General features: G+C 32.8%; 1 protein-coding gene across 49 annotated transcripts in view; it reads left to right on the top strand.

Moving 5' to 3' along the window:
• Window positions 1-13,348, top strand: part of RIMS1 (regulating synaptic membrane exocytosis 1) — a 389,815-nt gene that overhangs the window by 271,825 nt on the left and 104,642 nt on the right. For 21 of the 49 annotated variants that reach the window (XM_036413979.2, XM_045572603.1, XM_036413990.2 and 18 more), the window contains 4 exons: window positions 2,700-2,856; window positions 3,596-3,721; window positions 5,314-5,376; window positions 9,768-9,857. In XM_036413979.2, the coding sequence (XP_036269872.1) occupies window positions 2,700-2,856; window positions 3,596-3,721; window positions 5,314-5,376; window positions 9,768-9,857 (436 nt within the window). The remainder of the gene's footprint in view (window positions 1-2,699; window positions 2,857-3,595; window positions 3,722-5,313; window positions 5,377-9,767; window positions 9,858-13,348) is intronic. The other 28 variants (XM_045572604.1, XM_036413992.2, XM_036413987.2 and 25 more) reach the window with 6 other exon arrangements.

Here is a 13,348-nt window from a genome sequence, read left to right as displayed (position 1 = left end):
CTTAATTTATGTAATTTCTCAAATATAGATGCATTTAATTTGAGGGTGATAGTTTTGGCAAAGTTAACAGACAGATTCCACACTAGTGACTAAATTTACAATTTGGGGAGATACTTAGAACTTCATTAAAACTATGAGAAAATTATAGCGTTATCTAAAATTAGGTTTCAGTTGCTTTTGTAATTCAGAGAAAATACAGTCTTTAATCACTGTATTAAAGAAAAATATTTCTAAGAATCGTAAAGCTGGTGGTGAACACACTACATACTTAGTTATCACTCTTGACTATCAGACCATCACTGAGAGTTTAAAATTATCTTGGATAAGAGTTGGCAACATTTAATATTTTGTTTTCTTCTTCTTTTTGTTTATTCCTAAAAAGATAAGAACACATTCTCCACAGAAACTTTAACACAAAATTTAACAGATTATTAGTTGTTTTTTAGGAAATTGAAGAGAAAAGTGATTGTATTTAAAATCTATTGGCATCTACACTAGTCTACACTAATAAAAGAGTAATATGCTAATTGACCATACCTTTGTGATGCTCACCAGCCAATCAGGAGTGAATATGAAAATTATCCCAACAAAGAAGGCAGGTTAATTTGCATAGGCAGGCGTTCCACACCACCCCAGCTGCTCTTGGTCTCTGGACAGCGTGGAAAGGCGGAACTGCAAGCTCCTGGTCAGAGCAGAAAGGCGGCTCCAGCCAGAGTGAAGGTGATGCTGGCAGCCAGGGGAAGGAAGGCCCATTCTTGCACGAATCTTCATCCATCGGGCCTCTATTATTCAAATAAGAATCAGGTTACTCCTTGTAGAAAGCATCAAACTATTCTAAAAATAATCTTGGCTGTTAACCAGCTTTAATGATGTTGTTACCAATATGTATGCCTAAGCAAGTGACGGTTTGACCGTTTGACCATTCAACCATTCAGTCAGTATCTATGACACATACTGACCACCAGGGATTAGATGCTCAACACATAGGTACAGACTGATGAATCTCATTGGGGGTAGGGGAGCAAAAAGAGATTAACCAAAGGTCTTATATGCATACTAGAGGTCTGGTGCATGGATTCATGGACCAGTGGCGTCCCTCGGCCTGGCCTCCAGGGATTGGGCCAAAACCAGACAATCCAACATCCACCAAGGGGTCCTGGATTGTGAGAGGGTGCAGATCAGGTTGAGGGACCCCACTGGTGCACGAATTCATGCACCAGGCCTCTAGTATAAATGTAATTTACATCTATGGATGATTCTCACATTTATCAACTAAAATTTTTGTATATTTTTCCTGAGGCAGGATAGTGAATGAATTAATTAATAAGTGGCCAATTTAATAAATGCTAAAAGGGGAAATGAAATTAATTAATTTCATTAACTGTAAATTGGTCTCTTTTTAGACTTACTATTACACTTTATATATCTGAACAGCAACAAAGAAACTTTTATGCATGAAACTCAAAATGATAGCTTAATTGCCATTATTTTTATTATAAAATGAAAATATATGAAATTATAACGTTTTTAGTTATATTATTTGGTTGTTATAGTGATATGTTTAAAGTGACAAAATGGTTGAGTTTCTTTGGTCTCAAAATTGACAAATTGCACTTTATAAAATGCTAAAGATCTAGCTTCTCAGTTAAGCTTAGTCAAAATACCATACAATCACACACAAAATAAATTGTTGAAGAATTTTAGTCTTCCTTTAATGGCATATGGGAGTTATTAATAACTAAGTGAACAACAGTTCAAGCTGCCCAATTAAATGTAGTGTCTTCATGGTTCATGGACATTTTATGTAGTTGTAAACATAATTATTTTTCTTTAGCCAGAGAATTTAATATTTCACTTTTAATAAGAAGAAACAGAGACCCTGTTAAAAAATGTAACTAAACTGCTACTATAGATTTGAGATTACTTTTTATTTTAAAATTAGAGATAATATAAACAGAGAATGACTTTTAGAATTTATTTTTAATTGAAATTATATTAACTGTATTAATTATGTTACTAGTAACATATTTATGGGATAATTTCCAAAGACTGAGTTAGATTTGATGATTGCTTCTTTGGAAGAGTTAATTCTCTCTGTGTTATTGTCATAGTCATCTCCATCAATACATTGTTTTTATTTGAAATTTGCAATACTATCTGTGGTTTGCAAAATGCACAATCAGTATTTGTAATAGTGAAAATCTGCTACTCTTCTTTGTTAATGAAAATTGGAATGAAATTATTTCCATTTATTTATTAGTGAAATTATCTGAAACTCAAAAAAATTTGGAAGAAAAATTTAAATATTTAAAGAGACACCAAGTTTCTAAGCATTGACTTGTATATCAACTCTAGTTTACTGTCAATTTCTTGATTTGTGTTGCAATAACATTACTCATTCATTCTTTAAATTAAAATAGTATCCCAACTCATTATAATGTCTGAGGCATCAACTGTCATATTTATTTATATTCAATATCTTCATGGTACCTTTGAGCCAAGCTGTAACCTGTTCTTATGGATGTATCTGTTGCACTCTTTGTACATACATGTAATAGCTTTGAAGATATGGCTAATAGTGCTGATTGCATGTCATTTATCTTAATATGTCAGTGGCTCCCTTAGATATAATTTGCTATCTCCACATTAACATTCACATTATAAAATACTGACTAATTTTTTGTGTGTACTCTTGCCAGTAGGTTATAGGTCTAGTGCTAGAGAAAGTAAATCTACAACATTAACTGTGCCAGAGCAGCAAAGAACAACCCATCACCGCTCACGCTCAGTATCTCCTCACCGCGGCGATGATCAGGGAAGGCCGCGTTCACGTTTACCAAATGTGCCATTACAGAGGTAAGCTTGGAGATGGGCGTGGTGTTCCTGACAGTACTTTTTTATTATAACACTATAAACTGGCACATGCTTCTGCCTGAAATGAAATCATGGTTTGGGCAATAATTTTTTTTTTTTCCAGTCATTTGTAAGCAAAATGCCTTTTTATTCATGGCCCAAAGTTCTCTTCTTTCATCTCAACATTCTGTTCTGTGCAACTTTCTGTTCATTGATCTCAAGGAGTGGAAGAAATTTATGTCCCAAGCACTGTCTTTGAATAATTCTCTTGTATTCTGCTTGCTAGTTGTCTCTTCTGTTATGAGAAATCATATGGTAATGAATCAGACCTGTAGAGAAAAGTGGCAAAGAAAAATGAGATTAAGAGGAGGAATATATTTTTTTTTAGAAATTTAGTATTGTCTTTTTGAAGTACATTAAATACTTGGAAAAGTGTAGAAGTTATAAGTAATATATTGCTTTATTTCCTTTGGCCCTGACTGAAATTTTAATAAAGTAAGCAGATAAACATTATGGTCCTTTTTGATAGAACTGCAAAAGAAGGTTGAAAAAACAGAGCAGTCGTAGAGAAGACGTGTCTTTAAAAGTTACTGATGAAATAGTTATTTGGTTGTGATCCCAGTGCCTTTCTAGCTATGTCAGTTGTTTGCCAATTACTGTCATGTCTTCCCAGTTAGTCTGCCTGCCTGATTTGGGAAGATGATCCCCTTTGATGCATATGGATTTTTTGTAATCATTTTAGGAGTTTAGATGAAATTCACCCAACAAGAAGGTCACGTTCTCCAACCAGACACCATGATGCCTCTAGAAGTCCAATTGATCACAGAGCCAGAGATGTGGATAGTCAGTATTTATCTGAACAAGACAGGTATTTGTTTAAATTATGATCGCAACATTATACATCGTTTTCTCTTTTTTAATGTATGGTTGATATCTTGGCATAGTACATTGAGAGTAAAAGTAATTCATCACTCAAAACTGAACTTTTCTCACTTGGCTAATATTAGATTGTCATAATATAGGCAGTTTTTAAAAAAAATCAAAATGTTATGTTTAGCTATTTTCTAATGTACAGTTTATTGTTGATCTAGCCTATATCATAGAAGTGAGCTCATATAAGAAATCTTCAAATATTTTATATGTTGTTGATTGTAGCCTTTGGGTTGTTTTTATGTAATTATAAAATTGAGTATTTTATATTATTAAAATTTTTAGATGCAAGTCATCTAAGGGATAGATAACATTGCAGAGTTTCTGTGAAAACATCAATAATAATATTTTTATATCCCTACTTTTTATAAACTATATTTCCATAAAATGTCTATAAAGTAGAAAATATTGAGATGGATTCTTATGAAAAAAATATATCCTGGACATAATTACTAAAACTCTGCGTTGTGACTCTCTACATACCCACAGACTTACTTTCCAAACTGACTATACCTGTAATAATATGTCTGACCACAAGCTCAGGATATGATTTAAGGTTTTATAATACTCACCTATTGAATATTCTCTTCTGTCTTTTTGAAATGGAGAAACTTTCAGGGAGGAGTAGGGGAATGATAGCAATGCTAAATGGTTGATTTTTTTGCCATGTAGTCAAGAATACAGAACTCAGATAGAGCTTCTTACCTCCCTAATTGTCATCGTACTGTGGGAGGAGGTGCATGACCTTCAGAGGGGGAAGTTACATTGGCTACTGGGACAGGAGCTGCTCTGAGGAATAGGATTCCACACTGCTCAGCTTGAGTTGGGTTGAGTTGAATGAGGGCCTTTTTGTCTACAATCATTGAGACCACCATGAATTTAGGTGAGGAGGGAGAAAAAGGACTTTTTGCCCAAGGCATTCAATAGGGTTGAATTAATTTGAAAATATATAAGAAGTATCAAGTTTAAAATATAATAATCTTATTTTAATATATATATATATATATATATATATATATATATATATATATATATTCTTGGTTTGCTAAGGCAAAACATAATATGTAGTACTGTATTTTTAGTGGCTATAAAAGCCAACCACACTATCATGATTTAAGTTGCTTAAAAGAAATTGTAAAAAATTAGGGTTCCCATCATTATGAGGAAGGCCAAGTTTATAGGCCTCTATAAAGATATTAAAATAGTCCAAGTGTCTAAAATTAGAAATAAATTTCTATGTCTTATTTAGGGAAGGCTTGGTTTTGCTTTGCTTTTATATTCTGTAAGATCACTTTGAAATACAATTGCAATCAGCAACAGCTAGGACTTTGACCGTAATGTTTGTACTTTATTGTTTAAATTTTTAAAAATACTGTCTTGTTTTGTTTAACTTCTCAAGCAAGTATGCTAGTGCAGACAATCTGGTTTCTTCCCTCTTCATGTTTTCATTGGCATACCATTGGCATACCCCATGTCATTTAATGCTTCATAACTTATTTGTCTCACTCACCACCCATCCTGTCTGTGCAGTGAGCTTCTTATGCTGCCCAGAGCAAAACGAGGACGAAGTGCAGAATGCCTACATACTACCAGGTAAATACAGGGATTTGGTAATGCTAACTGTGTGTGATGACTCTCTTTCCATCCTACTATTCTTCCGTCTTTTCCCTAGTGGTATAATCACAAATACGTAAAATTATTTTCCCAAATATTCAAAATTTGTTTCATTTTATATGGAGGCTGTGGAAAAGCTTCCAAATATATTTTAATTCTGATTCAGGCAGTCGACTTTTCTATTTGTATGCTCAAAAATACAGAGACTGGTGAGCTTCTGCAGAACTGTTTTCACATTCCTAAAACTGAGGAGCCAATTTCTGCAATTAAAATCCTAAGGGCTCACTCTGAGCAGCCCCACCCCAATACACACACCTGTCTAGTCACAAGAGGTCTGAACTACTGTGCATGGCACTGTTATTGTTTTCATGATTATAAGTTTGCTTTTTCTTTTAGCTTTTTTAAATTTCCTTTTGGGATCTACTATTGAATATATATATATATATATATATATAGCCTTTAATAAAATCTTTACCAGTTTATTTTTTATTTTTTGTGTTATTTTTCAATTTTTGTGATTTATATGCACTTTGAGAAAAATTGATTGTGTTGATTGTTTACACTTTTTTAATTACTGAGCTTCAACTTCCTTCATGATAAAGAGAGGATATCTGAAATGCTAACTTCTAACCCTTCCCTCCTTCATCACACCAACTCAGAAATACTGCAGTACAAACTTTTTCTAAAGGCAGGGAATGATATGATGCCTCTTTAAAGGTGAGAAGGAAAGGGGATCTGACAGTCTCCTCTGTATTGGAGCTTAGAACCTATACTTTATTTTCATCTCCTTTCATCTTGGATTTCACATCCAATTAAATTCCCTTACAGATTACTCATAGAATTCAGTGTGTAAATATTTATTGTCCATTTGGAGTTAGAAAATAAGGAAGTGAAATAACCAACAGAGAGACAAACTTTTCCAAATATTTTGGCCAATAAAAACTAAGTAGGAAAGAGCTATAACTGGAATACCAGCAATGCAAGGACAAATGCAGAATATATTATGTCTACAGTACATGGAAAATGAGTTTCTGCTTAATAATGCAAATATTAAGATGCAAATGCTAAGAAGAATTGTTTTAACTTTCCATATGTATAAAGTCCTATTAATAACTACTGCCATGTTTACTTGTAGTGCCACAGGGAAAAATAAGGAAAATTTAGTTCTGTTTGTGGAGTAGGGGAAAATATACAAAATCATAAATATTATAAAAAAATTAACTCATCCTTTATAATGCTCAACTGTCTGGGCTTACCATTAGTTGCTCTTCATGACTAATAGTTTTTTAATAGAGACAGTTTTTTTCAGAAATTCAGAACGTTTTTCTAAGTCCTATTAATCTGAATAACTGTAAAAAAACAACAACTAAACAAACAAACAAACAAAAACCCTAAAAACTTTATGTTTATTAGGTACCTGAGTGGGAATTTCTAACATATTCACACTAATAGTCTAAATAGACTAGCCAAATTTATATAAATTTTTAGTTTTCTTATTTTCTACTTCTAAAGGTGAAATAGCAGGGTTTACATGACATGACATACCAGTAGTTTAATCATTTTATACAGTCTTATCTTCAGAACACATGATATCTATTCACTTATGAATTTTCAGAATAAAATTTGAGGATTTACTCTTTCCAGTAAACAAGGAAAATAACTTTTATTGAGTACCAAGCACAGTGTTAAGTATTTAATATATTTTATCTCAATTTCCTGACAGTAACTATGTGATATTAATATTATTATTCTCATTTACAGCTAAAGAAAGATAACAAGAAAGTTTAATTTGATAAGGGACAGAGAAAGAATTCAAAAACAGGCCTATTCAACATTTCCCACTAAACCAGTTTTTTCAAAAATATATTCTGAGGAGTTAGTCCATTGTGATGTTCTACCAATAAAAGTTATTTACTCAGACAGATTTTGGAAACATTGCAAATTAAAGCCCCTCCCTGGAGATTTAATATGCACAGCACATTAGTCATGCACTAAAGAAAACTCTCATTAAGTCATTTTTTCCTTATATCACTTAACCATTAAACTCTTTTTCATAAAATATATCTTCAGAAAGTAATGCTGAACAGAAAATATTGTGGCTGCCTCACTGTTCTAGATACTTTATACCTGTTTTCTCATTCAATTCTCACAGCATCCCATAGAAAAAGGCTTAACCACTTGACCTGAATTACCCAGGTTAACAGTCAATAAGTGGCAAAGCCTTGGCGGTCACTTAGACCTTCATACTGTAAATTGTATGTTGTTGTTTTCCATTCATTGTCCCATCCTATGCTGATCCCTGTTCCTGAAGAAAATCACTTATGAATCAATTGATTAGAAGTTATATAGCATCCTGTTACCAAGGATAGCTGCCTAAGTTAAGAGTTGAAGACTATTTATTGTCTCTAAAGAGACAGAATCATTAGTTCCAGTAAAATTTGTCTTCAATTTGTGCTAGAACATTGTACTCTAATACATTTTTAAACAAAAGCTTTAAGAGTTTTCCTTGGATTCAACCATTAGTATACACCTGGCTAACCCAGTGGGGTGTTTGATGTTATGATGTGCTCAGCGAATGTTATTCCCTTCTCTATCATACTTTAATGCAAGCCAAAATGGACAATGGGCTTTCACAGTCAGTAATTTATTAAATTATCAAAAAGTTGATTAACAAATTACTTTGCTCATGATGGTATAGATAGTTCAGAAACCCTCATTGATTTTAAAGGAATTCAGATAAAGTTTGGACTTATTTTGGTCATTTCCTGCTACATGAGATTTCATATTCTGGTTTGTATCTAATGCCCATCTCACCCAATTTTCAATTATAGATTATACCTACGGTCAGGTTTAAATCTAGAAGCTTTTAATGAAAAAAAACTTGCTTCACTAGAGTAGCTTCTTGATCTTTTGCCATTTCCTAATTGAGTACCACAATCAACCTCATCACTACAATGTTGGTCAGTTATTGAATTCTTAGAATATTAACTCCTAGTCATATTTTGATTTCCAGATTACATAAATATTTGACTAGTACTTTGAGCTAGGAGTTATTTACTTCCATGGAAGCAGGCATAATATTAAATCAGTAATTACATAGTAAGTGTAAATATTGGTAATTCATATAGAGTAGTTAGCAGATATTTTTCAAATTAAAGCAATTGAATTATAATTTTGAGTTATCTTAATTATGAAGACAGATGTCTATGGTTAATATTTTAATTATCCTATTCCAACCTTCAAATAAGTAATTTGCTTATTTTGAGAGAAAAAAAGTAACAGCAAAATAGCCATCAATGTTTGTAGCTTTATAGGCCACCTACATTCTTTATACCCTAGTAAAATTTGCTTTATATATATCTTTCTGTTTCCTGAATGTTTGTGTGGCCATGTTTCAGACATTGTAGGCCTTTATAAAACCTTACTGCCCAAGATGCCTTTATTACAGAATGGTTCTCACTGGGGTAGTTGCAGAAAGAACCATAACAGTGAGTCCCAGTTACAAACTAATCCTTCGCCCATTAAAGACAGCAAATTTACATTCTAGTAAAGCCTTAGCATTTTCCTTGAAATTAATTAAACGCAGAGAAACATTCAATTAATGGTATCTAAAATAGTTTTAATTATAAAATATGAATTCTAGATTCCTCTAAATGAAGTCCTACTCAAATGTCAGAATTCTAGCTGTCTTCTTTGTCATTTATTTCTTGTTTTATCTGTTTATTTTACCTGTAATAGTTAATTTCATATTATTTTATTTTTGGATGATTTTAACTTGTGACATTCAGTTCTGCCTGCACATACTCAAACTGAATCAGTGATTAGACAGGACTTTCCCCTTCATCGTTTCTGTTTTAACTCAAAAGTATTGAGATTTACTGATGAAACACTGGTTAGGTAAGAACATGTGGAAGACTTACCTTCCTTCCACTTCCCTTGTCTAGCTGAGTTATAAAAATTTTCTCCTCTAATGTCCTTCATTTTGTTTTGGTGTGGCATCTGTTCTTGGTAATGAAGTTTTAGGCATTTTGTTGTAGTGCTTTTTGTATCCAGTTTTGTGAATGTGTGTGTGTGTGTGTTGTGTTGTTTTCATAAGCAGGTGTGATTTGGTTTCATTTTCCAGTCTGAGAACCTTCTTAAAAAATTATGCAAAGCAATTCAAGCATAATCTTTGTTTAGTTTCATTTTCTAAACAAAATTTTGCACCGTCATCCTGTCAGCTCTTTCACACCCTTATGAACTGAATCATGGTGATTCTACATTTTGTGTAAAGGGGACATTATTTTATGCTTTACTCTCTAACATGGTCTTCCTTTCTTTGTTTTCTTTGTCTTTCTCTTCTACCATTGGATGCAATGCACTGGCACTAGTGAACTGCAGCCCTCCCTTGACAGGGCTAGGAGTGCTAGTACCAACTGCTTGAGACCAGATACTAGTTTGCATTCACCAGAACGAGAAAGGTATAAAATGAAGACTTTCTTAATTTCCTGTCATCTGTACTAGTGATTTTTTTTTTTCTAAATCACTTTGTGTTGTTTCATGTGAGTCTTGCAGGCTTATTCATCCATGTTCACTTTGCTAATTGTTTACATTGTCCCCTCCCTTACTGTACCCGTCTATGGAGAGATATGCGTATGTGGATAAACCCAAGGGCCTACATACACATATTTCCATGAATGTTGTTGCAAATGGTGTGGCGTAATTTGGAGCTGCTTCTGGCTGCTGCTTTTCCCCTTCTGTTGCCTTTTAGTTGTTTTATTTACATACTACTCAGGGAGCCTTCAGTATGCTGATAATGTTATAAGGTCCAGTGAGTTATCTGAAGGGGAGGATCATTTTTCTATTAGTCCAACTGAGAAAAAGTATTTATAAGTTCAACAACAAACTTCCATACCTAAAAACAAGAAACCTATTTAGATAGAATCCTTCCCCCATGCATCTAGATTCACTTTTTAGCCAATCTGCTCTTTGATATAGAACAAGTTTTGCATTAAATTATATTTTAATAACAAAAAATGGTAGGTTCACCATAGATTTCTTAAAAAATAAACACATAAAATATATGTGTGCATATAAACACACAATTTTGCTTAAAACTTTTAATAGATTAGTAAATGATTATATTTTTTAATTAAAATGTATTCTGTGCTTATTACACTGCATCCTAAGTGTGAGTAACTAATTTTTTCATTATGATGGAACTTTCTATTTCAGTAAACTTGGTGATAATTGATAGTCTTGGTTATAATTGTTACCTGTTTTTAATTAGAAGGTACCCAATGGAAATTTGCATACTAAGTCTGCAAATCCCGCAGAAAAATATTTAATCATGCTAATGTAAGCTCCTTCTTCTTTAGAGGCTCCTTAAAGCTTTTCTTTAGCGATATAACTGGTCTGATTCTATTCACTTACTTATCAGATGTTTATTTATACAATGAAATAACAGGTACAAGTATACATACTCATTTTTTAGTATCCTTGTAGGATTCCACTAAAAATCCCTTTATTTTGTCTTCTTTATATTTGTAAAATTTGTAATAGGAAAAGTAAAATTAACTATATTTTGTATTTTTTACATTTGTAGTAGAATTTTAGTTGAAATAACTATAGACTGACTCTTCAAAAGGCACAATAAATAGTATTTTATTTTATTTTGTTACAGATTAACTCCAAAAATAAACACAATAGTAGTGAGAAATTTTTTTTTTTAATTCTTATTACTTCCTTATATGTTTCTGGTTAGTACTAAAACAAGGGCATAAAGAGCTTAAGCCAGTAGACACTTCTGACTATAACAACATGCTAACATTTTTTATACCATCTATGTCAGTGTTATCTAATAGAAATATAATACAAACCACATGTCATTTAAAATTTTCTAATTGCCTTTTTGAGATTATTTGAAATCAAATTATTTTAATGCTTAAAGTTAACCTAGTATGTATGAAATATTATCATTTTAACATGTACTCAATTAAACACTATTTGTTAGATATTTTGCATTTCTTTTTTCTTTCTTTCTTTCTTTCTTTTTTTTTTACAATAGCCATATGCGGTTTGTGGCTGCCATATTGGACAGCACAAGTCTGTTCTCAGGCTGAAGATTATCTGGCATGTGTTCCCTGGTGACACAGAAGCCACAGAGTTCATACATCAGTCTCTCAGATAACACCCTTAAAACAGCTCACCCTGTAGAAAAATAATCTGGCCTCAGTTATCATGAAGGTCAGGTCATCATGACGTCTAAGTGGGAATACTTACATTTGATAGAAAAACAAAAATGTGATTGAAAACCTATATTCATTCTATACATCAAATAAAAATAAATTTGTTATTAAAAAATGAAAGGGGACAGGGAGTGATATTATCAATAATTTTTATTTTATTTGGGTTACTTTGTTTCCAAGAAGGAAATAAGGTGAGATGTTTAAATAAAGAAAATCATCAAAGTGGTAAATGCTTATTGATTTGATATGGACCTAAGTGTCCTTTTGTGCCCACACCTATAAACAGATTTGAAGCAGAACATAACAATATCAACAGTGGTGACATTTTTCTCTTTGGAAAAATGTACCTGAAGTTCCCAGGCAGGATGTGCAGAGAGTATGAAGTGGGAGGCTTAGACTCTAAGCCTTAGAGGGTTCTCCAGGTTGAATTGCTCTGGTTGAACAGAAAGTTTCTTATGTCAATGTCTAATATATGCATCGTGGATAAAATGTTAGAGAAAATATATTTAAAACCTAATTTCATATTCTTAAAATAATAACATATTTCCATAACTTTGTGAACTACTAAGTTAAACACTTTGCTGATCTGACTTCAAGCCATTTTGATGAATATAATATACACTGTTATATCAACTTAATATGCTTTTTGAAGTATCCTCACTAACTTTGAAAACAAATGAAGTTTTGTGTTAATATAAAAGATGAAATTGTCAAATCAGACTTAATGCCCAACAGCATACTTCGTGAATGATTCAAAGTGAAGGAACAGCGGGCACAGTTGGCAAATTCTTTTTCTGAAGGATTCCAAAGCCATCGGATCCACCTTTTCTCCCCTTGTGAAGTTGGTGTGGCCCAAGTTAACAGATAAATTCAGAATAATTCGTGTAGAAGCACTGTTCCCGTTTTTTGAGCGCCTCCATTTTGTATTCTTTTGAGTACACAAATAACAAAATTGCTGTGGATTATTCCTTTCCCCAATTCAGTCATGACCCATGACTCAAGAAATATTGAGTTTATTTACCATAAAAGATCTAATTATATCCTACTGAAGACTTATAATAAGGACACCCCTTTATCTTTTCACTAGCAAATATCACTGCATGTTTACAAGATCTGGGCCCTATTCTTTATCTTTATCAAGGCCTGTCTGAGGTCATTCATTCTCCCTTTTCCCCTGATTGGAAAGGAGTAAGTTACAGTTGTGTATTATCCTTCCCCAGGTTTTGGAACAAATCACTGCTTATTATGTTCAGGGACACTAATTTTTAGAGCCACTGGAGAACAGTTACATTTCTCAGATGTTTCATTTTCTTCCTTGATTTATTCATAAAAACCGGAGCCTTACTGAAGGCTCATCAAAGGGCAGTCTATATTTACTACTTCCCTTTTTTACCTCCCAGCAATCCTGCAGGAGTGAATTCTACCAATTCCCTTGAAAATGCTCAAAACAGAACTTCACTTTGATCACATTTCAGCCCATCTCCAGTTCCACTGTCACTCTTGACCCTATTAAATATCCTCCTAAGCTCTATTAATAATTTGCATTACTTTTTGTCTCCCTAGTTTTATTTCCATTAAGATTAAAATGCCCCATTTCCTTCGTTATCCACTTTAAAATTCTACTCTTTTCTTCACAAATACAAGTCAAATAGCCATATATTTTATAAAACCTTTCTTAACACTATAACTCCCCCTTGACTAAAATGAACCATGGGAATCATTTA

Source organism: Pipistrellus kuhlii, unplaced genomic scaffold, assembly GCF_014108245.1.
Source record: "Pipistrellus kuhlii isolate mPipKuh1 unplaced genomic scaffold, mPipKuh1.p scaffold_m20_p_5, whole genome shotgun sequence".
NCBI lineage: Eukaryota > Metazoa > Chordata > Mammalia > Chiroptera > Vespertilionidae > Pipistrellus > Pipistrellus kuhlii.
This window is presented reverse-complemented; position numbering and strand designations above follow the sequence as displayed.